A 23,527-nucleotide genomic window follows, 5' to 3' on the forward strand; every position below is an offset into this window, starting at 1 on the left:
GCTCACTGCAACCTCTGCCTTCCAGGTTCAAGCAATTCTGCCTCAGCCTCCCGAGTAGCTGGGATTACAGGTATGTGCCACTACGCCTGGCTAATTTTTGTATTTTTAGGAGAGAGAGAGAGGGAGAGAGAGGGAGAGAGAGAGGGAGAGAGAGAGGGAGAGAGAGAGGGAGAGAGAGAGAGAGAGGGAGAGAGGGAGAGAGGGAGAGAGGGAGAGAGGGAGAGAGGGAGAGAGGGAGAGAGGGAGAGAGGGAGAGAGGGAGAGAGGGAGAGAGGGAGAGAGAGAGAGAGAGAGAGAGAGCCGTCCCCAGCAGCTGCTCGGTGCAGAATCTGGCTCTGGAAACTATGGAAATTAACCTTTGCGTTGGGAGAAGCCTCTCCTCAAGAGCTTTGGGGGTGGATGGGGAGTGTCCCTTCTACAGGAACCAGGAACAGGAATAAATCACAGCACCAACCAAGACTTCACAGGAAATTTATTATTATTTTTTTTTTGAAAGGGCTGAGGGGGACTTTACAAGGGTCTGAAGCTGGTAACTAGAAAGAAAGCTAAATAAAATACAAAGCCAGTATGTTGTGGCAAAATTCCAGAAAACACACTGAAAAAAATCTTTACAGTTTAAAACTGCTTCACTTTATACATAATTACAAATTAATATACAGCATCTGGGTTTTAACCCGTCTTTTTTATTTAATATGATTTAGCACAGAAATGTCCATAGAGCATTTGCAAACGAGCAATGAGAGCAGAGGTATCCGGTGTATCCCAACCACCCTCCTGCGGATCCCTGTGCCTCCCCTGCGCACCCCACGCAGGCAGCAGCACACAGGTGACCACAGGCTAAGCCTGAACCGCAGGCAAACTCGCCAGGCACGCCCCATGGCCAGGTGACTGCCCATGCCCTCAGGTGGTGATGAAAGGCAGGGGAAAAGCTCAGGCCAGGGAAGGTGGGGGTGAGTGCTTCCTGCAGAAGCCCCCCTGGAGCGCAGCACAGGTGGTCCCACCTGCTTGTAGGGCAGGTCACCTACTTTGGTGGCAGGGGACACAGTCAGTGGGGGGTCGCCGCCTTTAACCCTTAGTGAGATAGAGAATTCATGGCCTATCAATCTTTTGACAATTAAATTAGATGAGTACTTGGAAAGATGCCTTTATTTTCCCTTCCTCCCCACCGCCCCCTTTTATGGCAGCACTGAAACACTTTTCATTTTAAAGCCTGGCCAGCAGGTAGTAGATTCCAAGGCTCTGGTTAACTAGGAATGCTTTGCTACATTGAAAGGCAAGTTCAAAACCAAGCCCAAACTCCCTGCCCTCTTCTTTGTCTCTGAGGATGCACGAGAGCGACAGGGCTGGCTGGGACACATCCGTAGGTGGCTGCACACCTAGTTGGTCCTGTTGAAGGAAGGCAAGGCACACAGATCTCCAGCAGCCGCCGCCCCCATTTCATCCACAGGGTTATTTCTAGGCTCCCACATTCCAAGGACATCCAAACGCAGAGGGTGCACGTTGTTCTCAAGTGTCTGGGGTCACCTCGCAGCCACCCTCTTTGTGACCACTGAAGCCCATTCACCAGGACTGTTTTTCTAACCCCCTCCCAGGGCCTGGCTGTCCTCTGGGCACAGTTGGGCCACCCATCATTAGAGTAAACCTGAACTCCAATGCAAATACCAAAATCCCTGGGAAGAAAGACCTGGCTACAGAAAAAGAACCCTAGGGACAAAATTGATGAAATAGAAAGCACTTCTGTGGACAGCAACTTCTGGATCAAGTTCTGGCCTCTAAGGTTATGGTCCCACCCTCTACTAAGGCAGGGTCTATCTAGCTCAACCCTTGCACACACTTAACACCTCCCTTCCCACACCAGGAAACAATGCCAAGGGTCTCCAAACTTTGTGCTCATGACTAATACTGAGGCCTCAGAAAGGTAACAAATATGGGAGAAAATGAGCAAAGGGGCAACACTGAACAGAGTATTACCCTGAGACACAGAAGGGGAAAAAAGGTAAGATTCGTACCTTTCCAAAAAAACCCTGGTAAGGATTCTTTCTCCCAGATAGCTCTCACGGGGGTAGAGGGAGTACTGGCAAAGGCTGAAAGTGGCAGTTTGCATGTTTTTAACCCTCTCCATTTTCTAAGAAGAAAACACAGTCAATACATTTGATTGTCTTGAAAATGAAGCCAACCGTGACAGCATTTAAAGTGCACATGTCACCCAACTGGAATGACAACTGAGATGACTGGAAGTGAGAGAAGATGCAGTCTCCTTCCAGAAAGCTCACTCGATTCTGAAAATCTGGGGGCTCTGGATAGGAACTCCATCTTTCCCCCAAAACTTAAGCACAATTTCAGGCACCTGATTTCTTTAGCTTGATGGAGAACATGGCGTCCTGGTATGGAAACAGTACGGGGAATTCCGTCTGAGTCACCCCAGAAAACAACCTCTTCTCATGTGAGAGAAACCAAGACAGGCCATTAGATCCAGCAACTAGAACACTGTCAAAGCCATGAGCAAAAGCACAGGCAGCCACCATCCCAGGTAAACCCCAGGACAGGAACAAATCCCCTTGAGGACAACTCCAAGGGGGAAGAGAGATGGCGAAGGTATGTAAGCACAGGTCTTGGTAAGTGGTTCCCTTTCGGCACTGCAGACTGTATTCCTGGATGAAGCTGGGTGGCTTGGGGGAATTCTAGGCACTACCTTCTGATTTTAAACTTGTCCAACCAGGACCTGCCGAAATAGTTTTCAGTGAGTGAGGTCTGGGCAGATGTGAAATCTCCATTTTTTAAAAAAAAACACCGAAACCACCAAAGCAGGTGAAACATCACAGCTAGGGGGCAGGAGACTCTAACACCGATGTCAAGCCCTGTGGCAACATGCTCTAACTTCAGCATCCACGGTGTTTTTGTGAAGAGCATGTACGCGAGTAAATCCAATCAGCACCAACCTCTTACCGTTCCAAACCCAGAGAACGGGGCACCCAGCCTACATTTACAAGGAGAAGAATGCAGGTTCAGTACTGCCCTCCTGCGAATCCCAGTAGGGGAACTCGGAGCTAGTGACCAGAAGAGATAGCCAAGCCCCGGGGTAGATCTCAGGAAAGTCATGACGATTCAGCTGTAACTTGGAGTTGTATAGACTGGTGGAAGAAAGCAACTGAACTTTTTGTTTAGGGTCTTTGCAAGGGGACATGATATTTTCAATAGAAAAATCAGCAGGTTATGGCCTTAAAATCTGTTTCTGAAGGGTGGGTATTCTCCATGACAGAAAAAGGCAAAGGTAGCTTAGAGGTGGTGAGTTTCTTCATTCTCAAACAAGAGAGAAGATATCCTTTGATTAAAGAATGAGGCCGGGTGGGGGACGGAAGGACATGGATCCTTCCCTTTAAAATTTCATCTGGGCCTTCAAGGCACTTCAAAAGACACAGAGTGAGTGCTGCTGGCTGCCACTTCACTCAGTATTGACTGGATAGTTTAGACTGTTGGGCTAGTCCTGGCTCACCCTTAAAAAAGAAAAACACAAACACATACATACATATAATAAATAAAACAAATCTAGGCTACAAATTTTAAACCAGACCTCTTTCAAATAAACTGAAAGATAAATATATCCATCTGCAAGGCCAGCTTGCAATTCATCAATAAGCACCAAGTTACAGATTTTTCTGTTTTTAAGTGTGCTCAAAGCCCCATGCTTCTAAGGGGTAAAAAAGCAACAACTGAAGGCCATGTTGGAAGCACAGAATTTTCCAGGGCCTCCCTTCTGGTGTACGGGGGCCTCAGAGGGCAACATTACCATCAACTGTCCTGCACACACCAGCTGGGGAAAGCCTCAAGTGAACACAGATCAAAACACGGCGGGAAAAGCAAAAGCAAAGCCGAGTAGCAGGCAGCATCTGTATCCTCTTTTAGGGGCAGAGTACAATTCAACAGCAGACCTTCAGATACATTTGTGAAGAAATCCAATTTTGCCAAGGCCTCCTAACACAAGAAGGGCGCTTTCACAACCACGCCCTCTGGGCCAGCTCCTCTCCAGACCCGCACTGGCAAGAACACATGGCTTCACCCTTCGCCTGAACCCACCTCTCAGCCAGCTTTCCTAGCTTCAGAACACAGCTTCTGCCTGGCCCCTGGCGGTGGTGTGCCCATAGGGCGTGCCCTCACCCAGCAAGGGCCAGGCAGCTGCCGTCTGGGAGAGGCACGACAGGGGCTCAGGAACACAGCCAGGAGGCCGTAGCCACTTCTGAGTGGTCAGTAACAACCAAAACGTGTCACCCTGCAGGGATAATGGTGAGTAGGCCTCTTCACTTTATCTGTGCCCAAAACATGTGGGTAAACATCCTGGAAAACCAGGGTATTTCTTCTGGATTTGATGACAAAATGAGATACTATGGGTTGTTTTGTTGCTTTAGTGACTGAAACACCGAGATGGAGGTGGCGCAGATCACGTCTTTTACACACATCAAGCCTTCTCTCACTGGTTTCACAAATGTTTGTCATCCCTAAAATGAAATGAGAAATACATGCAAAACAGGGGTGATACGTGCACGGGATGGGTTTAGAGGGAAACCAGTCTCTGAGGATTACTGGGTGAAGTGCTGATAGGCAGGGGCTCTGGGTCCATCCAGGCACTGCCCCTGTACTGAGCTAAGGTGACCAGACGTCTGGTGCAGACTGGGCCTTCTTCTAGCATTCCCCATGTATATATGCAGACAAGTCCCCATGTATGGACACAGATCAAGCCCAAAACATCTTCTGTTTGGTTTTGTATTCCCCCAAATAAAAGGCAGTCAGAGGTTCAGACCTTACTTGGATACACTCTTTTAGCCTTTAGGAATTCCTGACATGTCCAAAACCATCACCTGTACTTACGAGGCCACTACTTTCAGTGTAATCCTGAGTAGGGCCAGCCCAACCTGAGAGTCCTGGGCAGTCACAAATCACGGCCGAAGCAGAGTCTGGGCCTCCTTCCCCACCCTGATACTCAAGATCATCTGTTCCTTCTTGTCCAGACCTGGGGCCTCCCAGGAGGACTGGACGCTGAGGAGCAGTGGGCGTCCAGTGTAAGAGACTTTGTGCACGTGGGGACAGCAGGAGAGGTGGGCTGGCTAGGATCAGTAGGCAGCTGCCTCAGCAGAGAGGAGGAGGGTCAGCAGAAGATCTCTTCACCCTCTGCTGATACTTCTGATGTGGGACCATCTGGAAATGTGAAAACCAAGAATGAAAAAAATTCAGAAAAACTGTTCCTTTCATTGAACTTCCTCCCCAACCCAAAGTCTTCTGTAATGCAAACAGGTGACGGGGGCTTATGGGCAACTGACTCTGCACACTGGGGTTTCTGAACAGATTTGGTTAATAAGGTTCTTGGTGATATCCTTCACTGTCTAATGCTCCCTTTAACTTTTAATAAGCACTAGAATTTATGAAGAGGCCTGGAAAATGTACACTTTTCTTTAACCTGCCACACAAAAAGGAGAGATCAATCCTAAAGAGAAGGATTCAGGGGGAAAAGTGGCACATGAATGGGGAGGCATTTAGTAGAATTCAACCGCGGGCTCTGTGGCCGTTGGCACATTAGTTAGCCTCCGTGAGCTTCAGTTTCCTCACTTCTCTTGGGGTTAGCAGTGCCAACTTCATACAGTCATTTGAGAGTTAAATCACCAAATGCTAGCTGTTAGCAATGACTACTCTAGGCCCAGAAAGGCAAGCAGGACTTGAATTACTTCACTGAGAGGTGAGCTGCAGTTCCTCAATCGGATAATGCCTTGAAAATGAAACCCATGCTTTCTGCTTTTGCACATGTGCCACACAGAGTGGGTTCTTAATGTTTGTTGCATGAGCGCTCTTAGTAAGCGGAGCTGGTGAGAAGGATAGCAGTTTGGCTTCTGAGCATCTGAACTGTACCCTTTTCAACCCTGCCCCATGCCACTAAAATCTACCCTCTCTCAGAATGCACAGACACCATGGCCACAGGGAGAGCAGGTGTGCGTGACTCACCACCAGGCTGAGAGCGGCTGGTTTTGTTCTTCTTTTTTTTCTCCTTCTTTTCCTTTGGCTTAGCTAACCCAAACAGGCGGGTAGAGGCAGAGGTGGACACAGGGGCCTGGCTCTGCCCTTCTGGTCCTTTGTTTGGCTGGCTGGTTGAACTCAGTATGTGAAAAGGCCCCTTATCTTTGTGTGTCCGAGAGATGCTGTTCCTTTTTGGGGACACTGAAAGTTCTGAGTCCAATAACCCTGATTTGGCCATGGAAGGTGCAGATGGCGAGGGGGGCTCCTCAGGACTGGGGAAGAATGATGGAATCCTCATCAGCTTGCTGTGTGGATGGGAAACCTGTACATATTCAAGAGAAGGATTTTCACTTGGAGGCTGTCAGCGTCCCTGATGCCTACTCAATAAATCCTGGCTGAATTCAACTGGGTGTGCTGGCTGGGTACTTACCCACCTCTGTGAACTCTACAGAGCTCACTTCTGTGGACTGCATAGAGCTCAAAGGTTTCATTAGCTGCCCTCCCCCAAGTAGTATCTATAAACATGTTAAAAATACCGCCTTCAATACTGTTAATACTTTTACTACATACGCAAACACTGGCGTCATAAAAAACCGACAGTACCTTTGATGGGGTGATTTAGAAAAGAATTCCCATTTCCTGAAGAAAGAAGGAGAGCTGCTTAAGACTGCTCTGCACAGGGATGCAAGTAAGTATTTTAGGGCAAAGAGATTACACACACCTGTTCAGGTTAGAGGGTAAGTGGAAAAGCCGAGCTTACACCAAGAATCCTAGTCAAAGGTTAAACCAGAGATAAGGAGGATCATCTAATCTGGGTTCTCTTAGCTGCCTGGGAACCCTCCTTTGTCAAAGCACTGATGATTGTATTGGGATGGGGTGGAATCCCTCCTTATGTCATAAAAAGCAACACACAGCATTTGCTGCTCCCCCCTGCCCAATATATTTGGCAACATCTGCCGAAAGCTACAACTGCCCCCTATTCTGGAAGATGTCAGTATAATTTTCTTTCATGGTCCAAGGTCAATCAGTCAAACAAACAGCAACATGATATGCATTTCAAAACACAGGCAGATCTGTGTACACCCAGGCTCTCCATCTGCCACAAGCATCCATGTTTTGGAATAACCAAGCAACATCACTGAAACAAGCTCAGGAGTGAGTATGCTGAATTACCAAAAGCTTTTCAATATAAGCAGCAGCTGTAGAGAAAGAAAGGTTTCATCAGCAGTAGAGAGGCAAATCAGGAACTATGCAGAGTGCAGCTGTCTCAACATCCCCAAGCAAGAATATCATCTGTTCACAAGAGGAGTGGCCGCCTCCCCTAGTTGCTGGGATGGGCGTTTTCATCTGTAACTGCCTCCCACCCATCCTGCCACATGGGTTCTTCCAGCAACTCTGGCCTGAGAGCCATTTCCTGCTGTCTCAGGACCACAGGCACCACATGTTCTGGGGGCTCTTTTATTCTTGCTGTGCTTCCCCATTAAGCTGCAAGTTCCTTCAGGTTAGGGCCATGCCTAACTTCTGATGTGACACAGAGCAGTGGGGTTGCTCCTAAAATCCTGGATGGCTGACAGCCATTTTCTCAGATACACGGAGGCTCCTCTAGCTGTTGCCAACTCTAAGTATCCATTACTGCCCTGACCAAAATGCCCCAGCACTTCCATTCTCTTCTTTAGTCTCCTAGAGATGCAAAAAGCAGAAAAAGACTTTCTACCTCTGCCTCTCTTTCACGGTAAAACGAAGATTCTTTTTGTTTTTTTGAGACGGAGTTGCTCAGGCTGGAGTGCAGTGGCGAGATCTCGGCTCATTGCAATCCCCACCTCCCAGGTTCAAGCCGATTCTCATGCCTCAGACTCCCAAGTAGCTGCGATTATAGGCGCCTGCCACCACACCCGGCTAATTTTTGTATTTTTAGTAGAGATGCAGTTTCGCCATGTTGACCAGGCTGGTCTCAAACTCCTGACCTCAACAGATCCGCCTGCCTCGGCCTCCCAAGGTGCTGGGATTACAGGCATGAGCCACTGTGTCCAGCTACAAAGATTCTTAAAAACATTTTTTTTTTTTTTAGTAGAGACAGTCTCCCTCTGTTGCTCAGGCTGGTCAAGCTACCTTCTCACCTCAGCCTCCTAAAGTGCTGGGATCACAGGCATGAGCCACTGCATCTGGCCAAAAACAGGCTCTATATTTCTGCTCACTTTCTTACCGTGCTTAGTACACAGGGGTTCTTAATTCATATCATCGTTAGGTTGCTCTCGTCAGGGAGTCCCATTACCTGACACAGGTCCCGTTCTGTCTGCCTCTGGCTGAGCCGCTCTGCCTCCCGGCGCAGCTGCTCCTGTTCCCTCTCGAGCTGTTTCTGGGCAGCACGCAGTCGCTCCAGGTCATATTGGTATGTGCCCTTCTTCTGCTGGAGCTCCTCCCGCTCCTTTTCCAGGTCCTGCTGCCCCTGCTGTACCTTCTCCTCGCGCTGGGCCAGGAGGGCCTCCCGTTCCCGCAGCTCCCTCTCACGAGCTTCCCACTCGCGCTCACGCCTGCGCTTCTCCTCGAGGTACTGGGCCTGCTGCTTCTGCAGGTTGGCCAGGTCCTGGCGCTGCTTCTCCAGGCTGCGTTGCTTCTCCTGCTCAATGAGGGAGCTCGGACGGGATAAGCTGCGAGTGAGCGCCCTCTCGCTCAGCACCAGTTTCTGGTCCTCAATGTAGCTGTCCTGCTGCAGCACCACACCCTGAGGAGGCACACAGAGGAGAGCCCTGCAACTCTGGCCAGGGTGACAGCCAACTTCTGGATCCCTCCTGACCCCACAGTAGGGGGCACCAGGCACTATGATGGACTAGAACTCTCCCCTCATTTTTCAAGCCCATCTAATAAAAATGCTCCAGGATAATTGCAGGCATTTATCACACAAGAACCTCAAAGGTGCAGGAACTCACAGGCTTTTTGTCAAATCTGGTCACATGCTGTTTGCAGTCACTGGTATTACCTGGGTGTGTGTGTGTGTGTGTGTGTGTGTGTGTGTGTGTGTGTGTGAAGTGGGAGAAACGAATGAGATAGGGCAAATCTTCAAGAAAGGAAGTGAGCAGAATTTGAGGATGTTCCTGGGAAGTCCGAAACAGAAGCTGTATTAGGAAGGCCACTCTATTCAAATGTACAGAGATATGGGATATAGAAACTTATAATCATACTTAAGGCTTTCTAAAGTGAAATAATCTCCCAAGTGCATGTTAGCACGCTATGTGATTTGTAGCATGGTTATCAAGCCACGCCTACAGCACACCAGCTCTTCACTAATTCTAGTCCTGGAAGGTCGATGGTACTCTACCCACTGCATTCTGTAACTTTCTCACCACAAGAGCCAGTCTTCCCTAGACTGAGGGCCCCATTTACCCATAAACAGCCTACAAACCTCAAAGATCCAAGTCAACAACAGCCCCAAGCTGCTGTTCTTTGGACAAATAAACGCAGGGATGGAAGATGAAGGCACGCACCTGCAGAGTGCTGAGGAGTTCGTGGAGATGAACAATGCTCTGGACAACCTGCTGCCAAAGGAACAAAATGGAAACATTTGTTTCAGGCTTTATGTATCTCAGAATCCATCACACTAATGTTTACCTGATAAGATGGCTTCTTTAAGATACAACTAAATGCTTGTATCTTTATGAAATATTTTCAAATTGAAAGCACCAAAGAAAATAAGTGAGCACCAGCAGCCAAGAAAAACAAAAGAAGACCAAAGTAACCTGTGTGTAGGAGGAGTATCAGCACAAGTTAAAATGTATTAGAAAGCTTCCAATACTTAAAATGACTAGAATAAAAACAGCATACATCAGTGCAACAGAACAGAAATTTCAGACACTTCCCATAACAATTTAGCATGTAAGTAGCATTTCAAATCAATGGAAAGAAAAGAATATTCAATTAATTGTTCTGATAAAATTGGCTATATTTCTGAAAAAAACTGAGTTGAGACCTTAGCTCACATTAAAAAAAAAAAGGTTCAAATATCTGAAAATGTCAAAGGTAAAAAATAAACCATATTTATGTCCAGCCAGGGCAAGACAGCGAGATCCTATTTCAAAAAGAAAAAAAAAAGAGCTGGAAGGAACTAGAAGGTTTTCTAATCTTGAAACAGGGAAGGCTTTGCAAACACAGAAGTAATGGAAGACACCACATGATTTTTTCAAAAATTTCTATGTAAAAATGTAAAATTAAAATTAAAAGGCAAAGAACTAATAGAAATTCAAATGGAAAAATGTTTGATTTTAAAAAGGCTCTCATAGAACATTATGACAAAAAAAAACCCTAGTAGAAAAATAGGCCAGGAACACAAACCAGTAATTTACAGAAGAAATATAAATGGCCAATAGCATTTATATGTCATATTAAAAATGACTCAACCTTATTTGAAATCAAATAAATGCAAAATAAAATAAATGACCCAAACTTATCAAACGAACAAAAAGTTTGTAAGAATGATAATACTCAATGTTGGTAAAAGATGAAAATGGGCACTTGTATGTCTAATGGGTAGTGCCAAGCACTGCAAAACCTTCGTTCAATAGCATTTTGGCATATCTGGGAAATAATCAGAGAGCTGTGCAAAAAACAATGTATGTACAAAGATGTTCTTAGCTCACTGCTTTAAAAGCAAAACGTAGAAAAACAGTTAACTATCAGAAGGATTAACAAAATTATGGTACACAATAATATGAAGCTGTTCAACAGCATGCTTTGTAAAAATATGCCTTGGGGAAATGCTTTTAATGCATATTAAGAGGAAAAAAAAGCAAGATATGAAGCTCTAGGAAGTACTGATACAAATTATGTAAAACCTTTTATACTATTCATACATATACAACTCGGATATGTTATGTAGAAGGCTGGAAATATAAATACAAAACATTTAACAGTAGCTATTTTCCAGTGCTGGGATGTTTATTATTAAGTGACTTATGTTACTTATCTACCATGAACATGTATTCCTTTTACAATACTTAAGTCATTTAAAAACAAAACACAAAAATCTTAATTACTAGGCTTAGCTCTTCTGAGAAAACTTTTTACCCCTTATTTTTTTTATTTTTATTTTTTGAGATGGAGACAGAGTTTCACTCTTGTCCAGGCAGGAGTGCAGTGGTGCAATCTCGGCCCACTGCAACCTCCGCCTCCCAGGTTCAAGTGATTCTCCTGCCTCAGCCTCCAGAGTAGCTGGGATTACAGGCGCCCATCACCATGCCTGGCTAATTTTTTGTATTTTTAGTAGAGACAGGATTTCACCATGTTAGCCAGGCTAGTCTTGAACTCCTGACCTCAAGTGATCCACCCGCCTCGGTCTCCCAAAGTATTGGGACTACAGGAGTGAGCCACCGAGACTAGCCCCCCTTATTTTATTCTTAATAAGCAGAGAGAAGTAACTGAAGAATCTGCCGACTCTAGCTAAGCATTTATAGTGTCTAATCCATATTGCAATGTCTGAAAAACAAATGGGTCTTCTACTATTTCTTACCCTGATTCTTCTAACTAAATATAGGGGGGAAATTTTGCCATAAAGCAAAATCAAGGCCAGGAGCAATGACTCATGCCTGTAACCCCAGCACTTTGGGAGGCTGAGGCGGGCAGATGAACTGAGGTCAGGAGTTCGAGACCAGCCTGGGCAACATGGTGAAACCTCGTCTCTACTAAAAATACAAAAAAATCAGCCTGGTGCGGTAGTACGGGTCTGTAGTCCCAGCTACTCTGGAGGCCGAGGCAGGAGAATTGCTTGAACCTGGGAGGCGGAGGCTGCAGTGAGCTAATTTTCAAGCAGCAGATCCAAAGAGCAAGTAGCTTCCATAAGCTCAAGTTTGTCATTTAAAGATAAGCACACTGAAGGATTCCTTCAGGACTCCACTGTATTTAGACTTCTGTGCCAACAAATATAAAACAATATCCTTCTGTATTTTAGGGGGAAAACGGAAAGATTCCCCTTAAAATTTCAAAATAAAGTTCCTTGGAGACTTAATATACGTTAAAAGCAAGCACAAGAAAAAGAAGAAACACAATCAAAATGCTTGAGAAGTATACTCTAAAAAGCAACTATCATGTATCTGCTTCTAGTCTGCTTACAAAGTCAAATACTCAGAATTAATTCTGGAGATGGCAGTAATCTGAAGATTATGTCACAACAAGGAGTCGGGGGGGTGCGGGGGATGGGCATCCTTCCAGAAGGACACCAAGGCTGCTTCACAGATAAGACACATATTAAGTCTAAAGCAATACTCAGAGAAGATATGGTTAGGCGTGGTGGCTCAGGCCTGTAATCCCAGCACTTTGGGAAGCCCAGGTGGGCAGACTGCCTGAGGTCAGGAGTTCAAGATCAGCCCGGCCAACATGATGAAACCTCGTCTCTACTAAAAATACAAAAAATTAGGTGTGGTGGTGTATGCCTGTAATCCCAGCTACTTGGGAGGCCGAGGCAGGGGAATCGTTTGAATTCGGGAGATGGAGGTTGCAGTGAGCCGAGATTGCACCATTTGTACTCCAGCCTGGGCAACAGAGCAAGATCCGTCTCCAAAAAAAAAAAAAAAAGATGATGATATAACTTGAGTACTTGAAGGATAAGAAATTACTGTGTCAAATTACAAGTTAAATGCCCATGTTCTAGACCTGTGGCTCTTGGTATCAGGCTTGTGATAGAAAAGGCTGCTATGAATTCTACTCAGTGTGCTTAGACCAAAGGAAACCACCACGGGGGTTTCGCGGGCCCTACTTAGATAAAGCTGATTAAAAGCAAGAAGTGCTGGGTAAGGTGGCTCATGTCTGTCATCCCAGCACCTTGGGAGGCTGAGACAGGTGGATTGCTTGTGTCCAGGAGTTTGAGACCAGCCTGGGCAACATGGCAAAACTCTGTCTCTACAAAAAATACAAAAGTTAGCCGGGCATGGTGGCACTCATGCCTGTAGTCCCAGCTACTCTGGAGGATTGTCTGAGCCTGGGAGGTAGAGGTTGCAGTGAGCTGGCGATACAGGGAGAGTGAGACCCCATCTCAAAAAAAAAAGGCAGCAAAAGGCTTCCTTAAGGACAGAGAATCAAAGGCCATTTTAGCAGGCAATTCTCTAAGTGGCAAAATTCCAAGACAGTGTCCCTAGGACCAAAAAAAGGGGAAAGGTCAAGGAACCTGACAACTGTATTGTTTCCATGTACAGATGACAGCCAGCAGTTAGCCTCTTTGTAACAGCAAAAAGAAAAAAAAGGAACAAAGAATATTCCTAACTTGCCAATGGTAACAAACACATATTTTCTTAAATAGCTCATAATGTCCTTACCTCACTGTTTCTTTTAAGCATAAATACCAGGTTAGCGTTTCCACCCTATGAAACAAAAACCATATATATAAAAAATGAAGATCTTGATGCAAAAATGACATTCAGTGTGTTTCTGTTAGGCTGTATTCCATTTTCTTTCTTTCCTACCACAGCCTCTCACTAAGGTACTGAAGGTTTAAGGTTGAACTATTTATCACTGACACCTTGTAAGGAGGTCAGGTCGGTTTGGAGCACCTGAAACAAACCTAATGAAACTGGTCCTACCAGGACCATGGTAGAGTTATGAATGTAAACACACCACCCTAAGCCAGTGAGGCCACCAGCCAATAATGTGAAACTCTTAACTGTACTGTTTTAAAAATGTGATTTTCCCTGAAAATAATTTTATTAAAAGCAGCAGTTCAGGCATCCAAAACAACATCAAAGTGAAATAATTTCAAAGGTTATGAATTCAGAGGAAAGTGCCAAGGCGGTTCATAGTGTATTTTAAAGAGAAATACCTTTTTTAGGCCACTATCTGATTCCGTTCTCCTAAGATCTTGGCCATCATCTCCCTCTTCCTTCTCGCCTCCTAAACAAAAAATAGGTTTTTTTTTTTTTTTTTTAAATTTTAAAGTTGTGAAGCAGATTAGCGAAGGCAAGAATATCATATAGGTATCTTGGGGACGTAGTATTTCTGAATCCTACTGATGCCCCCAAAAAGGGGGAGCAGCTTGGTGGCAGCTAAGTCATTACTAATAATTTTATGGATGCAGAAGAGCTGGAAGCAGGAACATGTATTATTCCTCTTTTAGCTGATATCTTAGGAAAATCTTTTTTGTTACTCAAAATGAGTATTAGTCTGACTGGCAGGCTCTCGAGTGTCTTAAGATCTCACTAAGAAATTTACTGATTGAATGGGAGCGGAGATGTAGCTACTAAAGTACAATGTAGCTACTAAAGTACAAATCATTTTGAGTTGTGTGGGACAGTCAAGGATTGCCTATAAAAGCTCATGACTTCACATCATTTACCTTTTGAAGCGTTCATCTGATGGCTGTCAAATCCTCCAAAGGTTTCTGCTCTCCGGGGCAGGGAAACAGGACCGACCGCACCTTCTTGCTCAATGGGGCTGCTGAGAGTTGGCCCAAGTGTGCCTCCCAGACTTCCACTCACCAAGCCCTGAAGGATCTCCACTGGAATAAAGGAAACATGCAAAGCTGACATCTTATCTTTCAATGAGGGGAAAACAAGTTCACAGTATACATGATATGTACAAAAAGCATGATTGGAAATTTCCAAAGAGTGACTGGGTGAGTTCCTTTGTTCAGAGAAGGGTCTCAGCTCAGGGTATGTGTTTTGGTTGGACTCTACTAGAAATTTAGAGATGAGACCTTCCACTTTATATACAAGAGGCTAGGAAATCTGAAAGTGTACAGGGAAAGCAGAGTAATTTACTAGAAGTTACACGGCTTCTGGAATCATATCCAAAGCAGCCAGAAGATATTCCCTGGAAAGTAAGATGGACTGATTTGAGAACAGCAGGTAAAACAGTCAGGGTTTCTGGCTTCGCCAATATGGAGTGAGTTCAAGGGGCTAGAGTAGTCTAAGAATTTGCATCTCAACTCTGGCCCACTAGGGTTCTTTTCTAGGGTATGGCTCACAGAAAGGAGAAAGTGGAGAAAATGGAATAAAAGTTAAACAGGAGAAAAAGAGATAAAGAAAAAGAAGGGCCAGGTGGAATAAGGGAGGGAATCAATAGCAGGAAATCTGGTAAGACAAGCCATGTTAAAAAAGAAAACCTACACAAAAATGATAGATGAGTCCTATGGTATGAGAAAAGCTATCTGAACCTGTAAACTTAAGACACTAATTTCACATAAAAATGAGCAACAGAAAATATTGAAGTCAAATCCCATATAAAGTTAAAAACAGGGAGTGATGGTGGGGAAAACACAGGGTCTAACTTCTCTACAGATAATAAAAGCACATCAGAAAGACATGTCCATAAAATAAGTGAGCAAAACACATTCTTGCCTCAGCCTCCTGAGGAGCTGGGACTACAGGCGCATGTCATCACACCCAGCTAATTTTTCTATTTTTAGTAGGGATGGGGTTTCACCATGTGGGCCAGGCTGGTCTTGAACTCCTGACCACCCGCCTCGGCTTCCCAAAGTGTTGGGATTATAGAAATGAGCCACCGTGCCTGGCCCCATCAAACATGTTTCAATTTATGAGTCCATAATAAAAACTATGGGTCACTTTCAGAAGATGTTCATGGTCTTAAAAACTGGTAAATAAATAGAGGGGAAAAATAATCAAGCGTTTATCCTCTTATCTTTTCTTATATGTCACAAAAAAAGAGACAACTAAATTTATGCCCTCTCAATGAAAGAACACACTATGAGGGCACAATTTACCAAAGAGATCAAGTCTGAGTGATTAATTAGGCCTCTGAGAATCCAGCTGCAAATCTGAAGGAAACAGAGGACAGAACTGTATGAATAAAATCCAAACTGTGGGAAACTCTCTAAGTCAAAAAGCTCATATTGTTCAAAGATAAATTATATGGGGAAAAAAAAAGATGGTGAGGGGAACTGTAAATTAAGAATTTTAATATGCATATCAAAAAAAATAAGCAAACTAAACTATAATGTTTAGGAGTAGGCACTTAAGTCATAAAGATATATAAGTAAGTGATTAATGGCCGGGCACGGTGGCTCACGACTATAATATCAGTTCTTTGAGAGGCCAAGGTGGGTGGATCACTTGAGGTCAGGAGTTTGAGACCAGCTTGGCCAACATGGTGAAACCCTGTCTCTATGAAAAATACAAAAATTAGCTGGGTGTGGTGGTGCACACCTGTAGTCCCAGCTACTTGGGAGGCTGAGGCAGGAGAATCACTTGAACCCAGGACGGGGAGGCTGCAGTGAGCCGAGATCGCACCACTGCACTCCAGCCTGGGAAACAGAGCAGCAAGATCCTGCCAAAAAGAAAAAAAAAAAAAAAAGCATAAGTGATTAATTTAAAAAAAAGTCAGAATAACTGCTCCTTTTGGAGGGAGGGAAGTAAGATGGGGATAAGGCATGTGGACGAAGGGGCTTCAGGGTGTCTGGCCACATTTAATTTCTTGATGTGGGTAGTGGTTAAAAGGATATTCACCTGATAATTTACTATAGTGAAGTATTTGTTTTGGGTAATTTTCTGCATTTGTGCGGCTTTATTTTAACGTAAAAAAGTAAAAACTGGCAGATAATATTACAGTGTAAACCACTCTGGGAGGAGATGAAGGGAGGCAATGCTGAATGTTAATTACCCTCATTTATTGCACTTTTCATTAAAGGTCCTCCTTTGAGAGCCTCTTCTGTGTTGGGGCGGAAGAGAACTCTAGGGCTATGTGTCGGGGAGCAATCCTCTGGGAGGGGGGTGCTGCACTCAGCCATGTCCCGGAAAATCATCTCCTTCTCTTCCAACAAGAGTAGGATTTGTTGGTCCTTCTGTTGAAGTTGTTCTGCAGGATGGAGAAAATGATCTGTGATTTGATTGGCGTTTAGTATTACGAGATGACTAAGACATGAGCACCACCTTGTGGTAATTTATGGAAAGGGACAAGACAGGACACCCTCCCCAACCACTGCCCTTTCTTTTTCATCATGATAGCAATATTGTTTCTGTTCTGTGATTTCTATCTGGAAAACCATTCTGGATCTTTTTGGCGAACCATGGAAATTGTGACATAACAAGTCTGCACTTTGCTTCCACTCCCTTGTCCCGTTTACTTCTCAGCCCACTACTCTCTAGCTTCTGTCCACTCTGCAACTGGTTTCCCAGCTCAACTTCATGATTGAATCCAATGAGGTCTTTTAGGTTGTTTTTTCAGCATTGATGATTACTTCCTCCTTTAAAACATGTTTCCTTCTTTAACTTTTAGGACACCGGTTCTCTTTCTACCATTCTTTCTCAGGACACGTTACTGATCTGCCATCTGCAATGGAATCTCTTATCTGGGCTCCTGGCTCCTGTCTCAGCTCCATCCTGAGAGCTGTCTTCTTCTTCTTTTTTTTTTTTTGAGACAGAGTTTCGCTCTTGTTGCCCAGATTGGAGTGCAATGGCACACTCTCGGCTTACTGCAACCTCCACCTCCTGGGTTCAAGCGATTAAGCGATTCTCCTGTCTCAGCCTCCTGAGGAGCTGAGATTACAGGCATGTGCCATCACCCCTGGCTAATTTTGTATTTTTAGTAGAGATGGGGTTTCACCATGTTGGCCAGGCTGGTCTCGAACTCCCAACCTCAGGTGATCTGCCTGCCTTGGCCTCCTAAAGTGCTGTGATTACAGGTGTGAGCCACTGCACCTGGTCTGGGTTGTCTTCTTTACCTTACCCACTTTTCTTTTGAGGATCTCATTCATCCCCATGGCTTCAATTACCTTCTATATGCTGATAATTCATTAAAAAAAAAAAAAATCAAAAGTCCTCCCTTTCTTAGCAGCAGATCATGGGGCCCAAGTGGCCATCTCTACTGAGATGCTTTGTTCTCAGCATGTGAGAAACCAATCTTTTCTCCAGCCCATCGCCTCCTCCCTTTAGTGTGGAATCTCTTTCTCAGTCAACAACTCTTCATCTTCAAGGTCACCTGATTTGGAAACCTGTGAGAGATTCTGTCTCCTCACTCTGTCCCACCACCAACTGACCAGACTTTTTTTTTTTTTTTTTTTGAGAGTCTCGCTCAGTCACCCAGGGTGGAGTGCAGCGGCACTATCTCGGCTCACTGAAACCTCTGCCACCCGGGTTCAAGCGATTCTCCTGCCTCAGCTTCCCAAAGTAGCTGGGATTATAGGCACGCGCCACCACGTCCGGCTAATTTTTGTATTTTTAGTAGAGATGGGGTTTCGCCACGTTGGTCAGGCTGGTCTCCAACTCCTGACCCTTGTGATCTGCCCACTGTGACCTCCCAAAGTGCTGGGATTACAGGCGTGAGCCACCAAGCCTGGCAAAATGACCAGATTTTAATGACCTTATTTCCTACTCACATCTGTTCCCTCTCCAGCTCATTCTCACTTAACCTATCCTAACAGTCTTCCAAACGGTCTTTCTACTCCCAGTGGCTTCCCATTCCCTCAAGCAACTCTCCTAACTAGCTTCAACATGTTTAAAAAAAAATCGTTTTTTTCTTCTTTTTTTAAAAATTACATCAGTCCCTTGTTGCCTTTTTAATACCTGGTGCTTTTCCAGCTTAAGCTCCCATCCCTTAGCCCTGACCCTCCAGACACACCAAACCTGTCATTCCTTGGCAGTTATGTCAAGTCCTTTTTCACCTTTGCACATAACTACTCTTGTGTGCTGAGATAATTTTTTTCAGATGTAGCTCACGCACCAGCTTCTCTGTGAGACTTACTAGAGGCAGGATGAGCAGATCCCACACGTGTTAATTGTGCCTGTGGTCTAATAAATCACTGTGTGGCCCATCATTGAGGTATGTCTCCCCTGCTAGGGTGTAAGCTTCTCAAGGGAAAGGGCTCTTTTTAAGGAATCTTTGCATCTGTTGTACCTAGCAGTATGCCTAGCCAGGTACTTAACAAAATTTAAAGAAGGAAGATTTTTATCCTTGTCATCCTAATCATGGGCCAATAAATCTGCTGTAACTCTGACTCTGGTCTAAATCTGTCCATATTTTTAATTTTCCCCTCAGTGAGACTCAATGCTTTCATTTGTATGACTTTAAGACCTAACCAAACTCCTCAGATGCTTACATTTATTTAACTCTAAGCCTTATTTCGACCCAAAGCATAGTCTTTACTTAGAAACATTCGATAAGCCACTGGCAAAGAAAAAAGAGCACCAGGCTTTGCTAAGACAGGGAATAGAATTCTGGCTTAATCATTAATTACACGTGTAACCCTGCGTAGCTTGTCCTTTGTGGGCCTCGACTGTCTCATCTGCACAACGGGGATTAGAATGCCTGTGTTGTAGGGACACTGACAAGACTACACAAAACAGTCAGCACTCAATAAACAGGGGTCAAACATAGATCGATACATACCCTTCTCTGAACCTCGCAACTCATTTGTGAACATGCAGATAAGTGATAATGCTAGGGACTGGTGGGAGGATTAAATCAGATTAACTGGAGAACTCTTTTCCCCAAATTCTCTCCTTGTTTTAATTTTAAATGTGACTACAAATTTTGGCAAATTCATCTGTGACAAAGTACAGAGAATGTCATGAGGGTTGAGAACACTGATCCTGAGTCAAGAGAATCAATATTCTCTTGATCCAGTATTGGACACATCCTTACAGTCATTCTTTACCGGGACCCATGTCAGCCTGGACTTGGTTTCTCTTTTATTAACAGCTATTCATTTCGCTGCTTTCAAGTGCCTTCTGGGGCAGCTTTAGAACTAAGGGCAAACCCGTACCTCTAAAATCCACCAGCAGTCTTCTGCAACTGCAGACATTCCAGACAAGGGGCTCAGACCACTCCCAATGCCTCACCTTTTAATTCTCGGGCTTTGGTGTCCAACATTTTCTTTTCTTCCTCATTCTCACTAGGAATTCCTTCATCTTCATCTCTGTTCCTAATACAACCCAAACAAGATAGAACAAAAAGTTCCTAAGATGTCGATTACTCTAGTCACAGTCCAGCCTATTATGAACTCATACAGAGACATCAGGAGGGCTGGGAAGGGTGGGGCCTGGTGGTTAACTTACAGGGTGTTGATTGTGTCCTGAATGATCTGAATCCAGCTGTTTCGTTCCTCTTTGGAGCTGGCATGGACTTCTACCATCTCTGGATCTTTCATCCCCATGCTGATCAGGAATAAACCTTTCTCCTCGTGTGCCACTTCTCTCACAATCAGTTTCTTTAAAGAGATCACTGTTGATTTCTGGTCCTGGAAAAAGGGAAGAGGGCAAATAAAAGATACACATACAATATTCTAACTCTTAAGGACAGCTTAAATCTAAGGTAAGACTAGATGCTGTTAAAAAAGCACACAGTTTGAAAAACAATGGCTGCTTTAGGACAAAGAGAAATATCTCATTTCATTCAGATTTTAACAAAGATTTTCAAAAGGGAAATAGTAATTTATGGCTCTAAAGGTTCCAGTCATGTTTTCTACATGATGAATCTTTCCAGGTTCCCCAAAGAATCCAGTCAGCAATATTATACATGAGCATCATTTATGGGCTCACATGTGAGAAATACTCCAGTGACAGGTTTCTTCATAGGTCAAATAGTCAGATGTCCAAGACACTAAAAGAAGACTGTGATGAAACAGAATAATAATTTTTGGGGAAGAGGGGATGCCAGAAAATTGTGAAGGCGTGTGGGAAATTACTCAGAGGAATTTGTCCTGAGCCATTTAATTTTAAGTGGGCTGGGGAGAGCAATAATATAGTGCTTACATTCCATAACTAACCTAGATGCTTATAATACTATTACAAAAATAACAATTCAGCTTACCAATGATGCAAAGATGTACTTCTGGTCTTTTTCTTGAAGGAAAACTAAAATGTCAGTGAGAAGAACTGCTTGAACCTCTGGAAAATGGAAATGGGAGAAGGGAAGATAGAACAATGACTACTTAATAGTTACCACAGTCAGAAGGGTTTTTATTGAAGGTGCAATGCATACGCCCCCATAAGGGCAAACTATGATCTGAGATCACACTCCTCCAAAGCAACAGTTTTACAGTTCTCCAGGATTCACATCTGGTCACCAGATTTTTAGTAGCATTTTAAAATGGGATTTATCACCAAAGCCTTGTTTTGGAAAAGTTTAAGTACTCAGTCCTAGAAAGATATATCCCATAAGACAAGATTTTAAGAATACTTTTAAGAATAAAGCTGAAAAGCTGGACTTGTACAGATGTTAAACAGTAATATAGAGCAGGATACTCCAAAAAATACTCAGGTTGCAGTATTTTTTGACTTCTGATTACAGTAATGGGAAAGGTGTGGGGCAGGAGACAGCAATGTTGCCCAAAGATGAAGTATAGAAATATCTAAGTCTAACGAAAAGATGTCCGTCTTCCACACCCTCAAAAGAACAAAGAGTGGCCACACAGGCACCTTCCAGTCTCACAGGTACATGTGAATATAGGGCTCTTTCCTCAGCTCCATGTGCAATAGTCAACTTAAACTCTTGCTCTGAGTAATCCTCTAGGAGTAGGTAGTAACATTTTCCACTAGTCTCTTGAGGATGGTTTGATGTCTTTGGAGTTGAGTCTATATCGAGCTGGCAGGCTGGCCCCTATGTAACATCTTCACTGTGGAAAGTGAAGTCCACGATTCCCTGGGAAAGGATGGAACTGACTTATGCAGTCCATGCCCCACCTTTTCTTCTACCTTTGCTGCAACTGGAATCCCCTTTCTGTGGAATTCACTGCAAAGCTATGAAGAAAACAGAAGCAAGGACATCTGATTCCAAGGGAGGTCTAATTTTTTTAGGCTAAACTACTGCAATTTTCTGTGTACTGCCATCAGTTATGAAAAAGTTTTTTTTTTTTTTTTTAAGTTTACTTTTAAATAATTCAGGTGCCTGCACCCTCTCCCTCCCCCCAAATAAGTGAGACACAAATTTTAACTTCATTGAATCTTGAAGTTTATATGATCAGTGTCAGTGGATCAGAAAAAAACAATCCCACCCCTTTCAAAGAGTACCTAACATAGTACTGGCTGTTCTTGGCATGAATTCACTTGGGGGTGAAAATGACTAAACACCAACTCCTATCTCTACAGGAGGCATTCTAGGCCACAAAACCTATCATTCTGCCACTGGCTTGACCACAACTTTATTCCAACAACTGGGATCTACTAGTTTTTATTTTGGACATAAATAAATTGCTATGTAAAGGAAAGAATAAAGTGCTGGCTCCAGGCAGCAGCAGCTCTAGGAAATTCAGGCCTTTACAAGAAAAGGCAGGTATTTCTGAACTGCCAGCCTGCTTAAAAGTCTCAAAGAGAGCTAGGGCTCTCGGAACATCATAGAATATTAGGAGTGGAGGGAAGGAGCCTTAGTTCAAGTTTATCACAGAACAATGAAATACACAGCCAGTTGGTGGTGGGAAAGGAGATTTCTTTCGCTGAATCTTTCCTGCCCTTCTTTTTTTTTTTTTTTGAGACGGAGTCTTGCTCTGTTGCCCAGGCTGGAGTGCAGTGGCACGATCTCGGCTCACTGCAAGCTCTGCCTCCGGGTTCACGCCATTCTCCTGCCTCAGCCTCCCGAGTAGCTGGGACTACAGGCGCCCGCCACCTCGCCCGGCTAATTTTTTGTATTTTTATAGAGGCGGGGTTTCATCGCGTTAGCCAGGATGGTCTCGATCTCCTGACCTTGTGATCTGCCCGCCTCAGCTTCCCAGAGTGCTGGGATTACAGGCGTGAGCCACTGCGCCCCATCCTGCCCTTCTTTTTTATGCCTTCTGTTACAATGCAGACCCAGATGAGCTCTTCCCCAAAGCACTGCACAGTCTCTTGATTTATCTGTCACCAGTCTCTCTTCACTCCAGCTGCACTCTAAACTACCCCTAGTGGTTATACTGAAAAACCACTTCATGTAGTATCCCTTTCCTGCTTGCCGTTCTCCTTTTTGAACCCATTCTTTGACCCCCTCCCTCATCAATAGTATCAACTGTTAACTCCTCAGTCTGGAGAATGCACCTCATTACAACCTGGCCCCTGCCATTTCTTTGGGTTAGTTTCCCGTCACTCCCCCATCATTCACTCTGCTCTCTGAGAGTCCCGGGTGTCCACTCTTCCCTGGACGTGCCACATCCTTTCAACTCTATGCTTCCACTTTCTCTTCCTTAGTGCGGGGAGCACCTTCTCCTTACGTACCAGGTACCTTCCTTGTCATCCTTCAAGACTTGACTCTAATGCTATTCCTCTTGCTTTCTCCTCCATTCCAGCACACATCACACTGTCGAGCAGGTATCTCTTTCCAAGGCTCTTCATTTTCATTTCAACTTCTAAGCAGGGTGTCCTGCTTTATTCATTGTTGAAACCAGCTGATTGCCTGGAACTTCTTTACTATTTGTTCTAAGCATGGGTATTTCCAATAGCAGTTACCTACATCATCACTTACACCTCAGAAACAAAAGCAGCACACATTTCCTCCACCTTCTTTCTATACTAATGAGGCTGATAGCACTGGCCTAGCCTGCTTCAATGTCCTCAGCTCACTGAGGCCAGGGTGAAGGGGTGGGTATAACTCAAGGCTATTGGTGAAACACATAGACCCATGGAGTATAAAA

General features: G+C 44.4%; 1 protein-coding gene across 15 annotated transcripts in view; it reads right to left on the reverse strand.

The window, feature by feature from the left end:
- Positions 1-454: 454 nt before the first annotated feature.
- AKAP13 (A-kinase anchoring protein 13) overlaps positions 455-23,527 on the reverse strand; it is a 364,057-nt gene continuing 340,984 nt past the window's right edge. For 11 of the 15 annotated variants that reach the window (XM_033189117.1, XM_033189119.1, XM_033189118.1 and 8 more), the window contains 11 exons: positions 20,740-20,816; positions 19,986-20,167; positions 19,770-19,852; positions 16,594-16,788; positions 14,312-14,473; positions 13,799-13,869; positions 13,299-13,343; positions 9,483-9,533; positions 8,273-8,722; positions 5,989-6,322; positions 455-5,190 (listed from right to left, as the gene is read on the reverse strand). In XM_033189117.1, coding sequence (XP_033045008.1) covers positions 5,141-5,190; positions 5,989-6,322; positions 8,273-8,722; positions 9,483-9,533; positions 13,299-13,343; positions 13,799-13,869; positions 14,312-14,473; positions 16,594-16,788; positions 19,770-19,852; positions 19,986-20,167; positions 20,740-20,816 — 1,700 coding nt within the window. In that variant the 3' untranslated portion in view covers positions 455-5,140. The remainder of the gene's footprint in view (positions 5,191-5,988; positions 6,323-8,272; positions 8,723-9,482; positions 9,534-13,298; positions 13,344-13,798; positions 13,870-14,311; positions 14,474-16,593; positions 16,789-19,769; positions 19,853-19,985; positions 20,168-20,739; positions 20,817-23,527) is intronic. The other 4 variants (XM_033189120.1, XM_033189131.1, XM_033189127.1 and 1 more) reach the window with 4 other exon arrangements.

This window comes from Trachypithecus francoisi, unplaced genomic scaffold (assembly GCF_009764315.1).
Source record: "Trachypithecus francoisi isolate TF-2019V2 unplaced genomic scaffold, Tfra_2.0 Lachesis_group3, whole genome shotgun sequence".
Taxonomy (NCBI): domain Eukaryota; kingdom Metazoa; phylum Chordata; class Mammalia; order Primates; family Cercopithecidae; genus Trachypithecus; species Trachypithecus francoisi.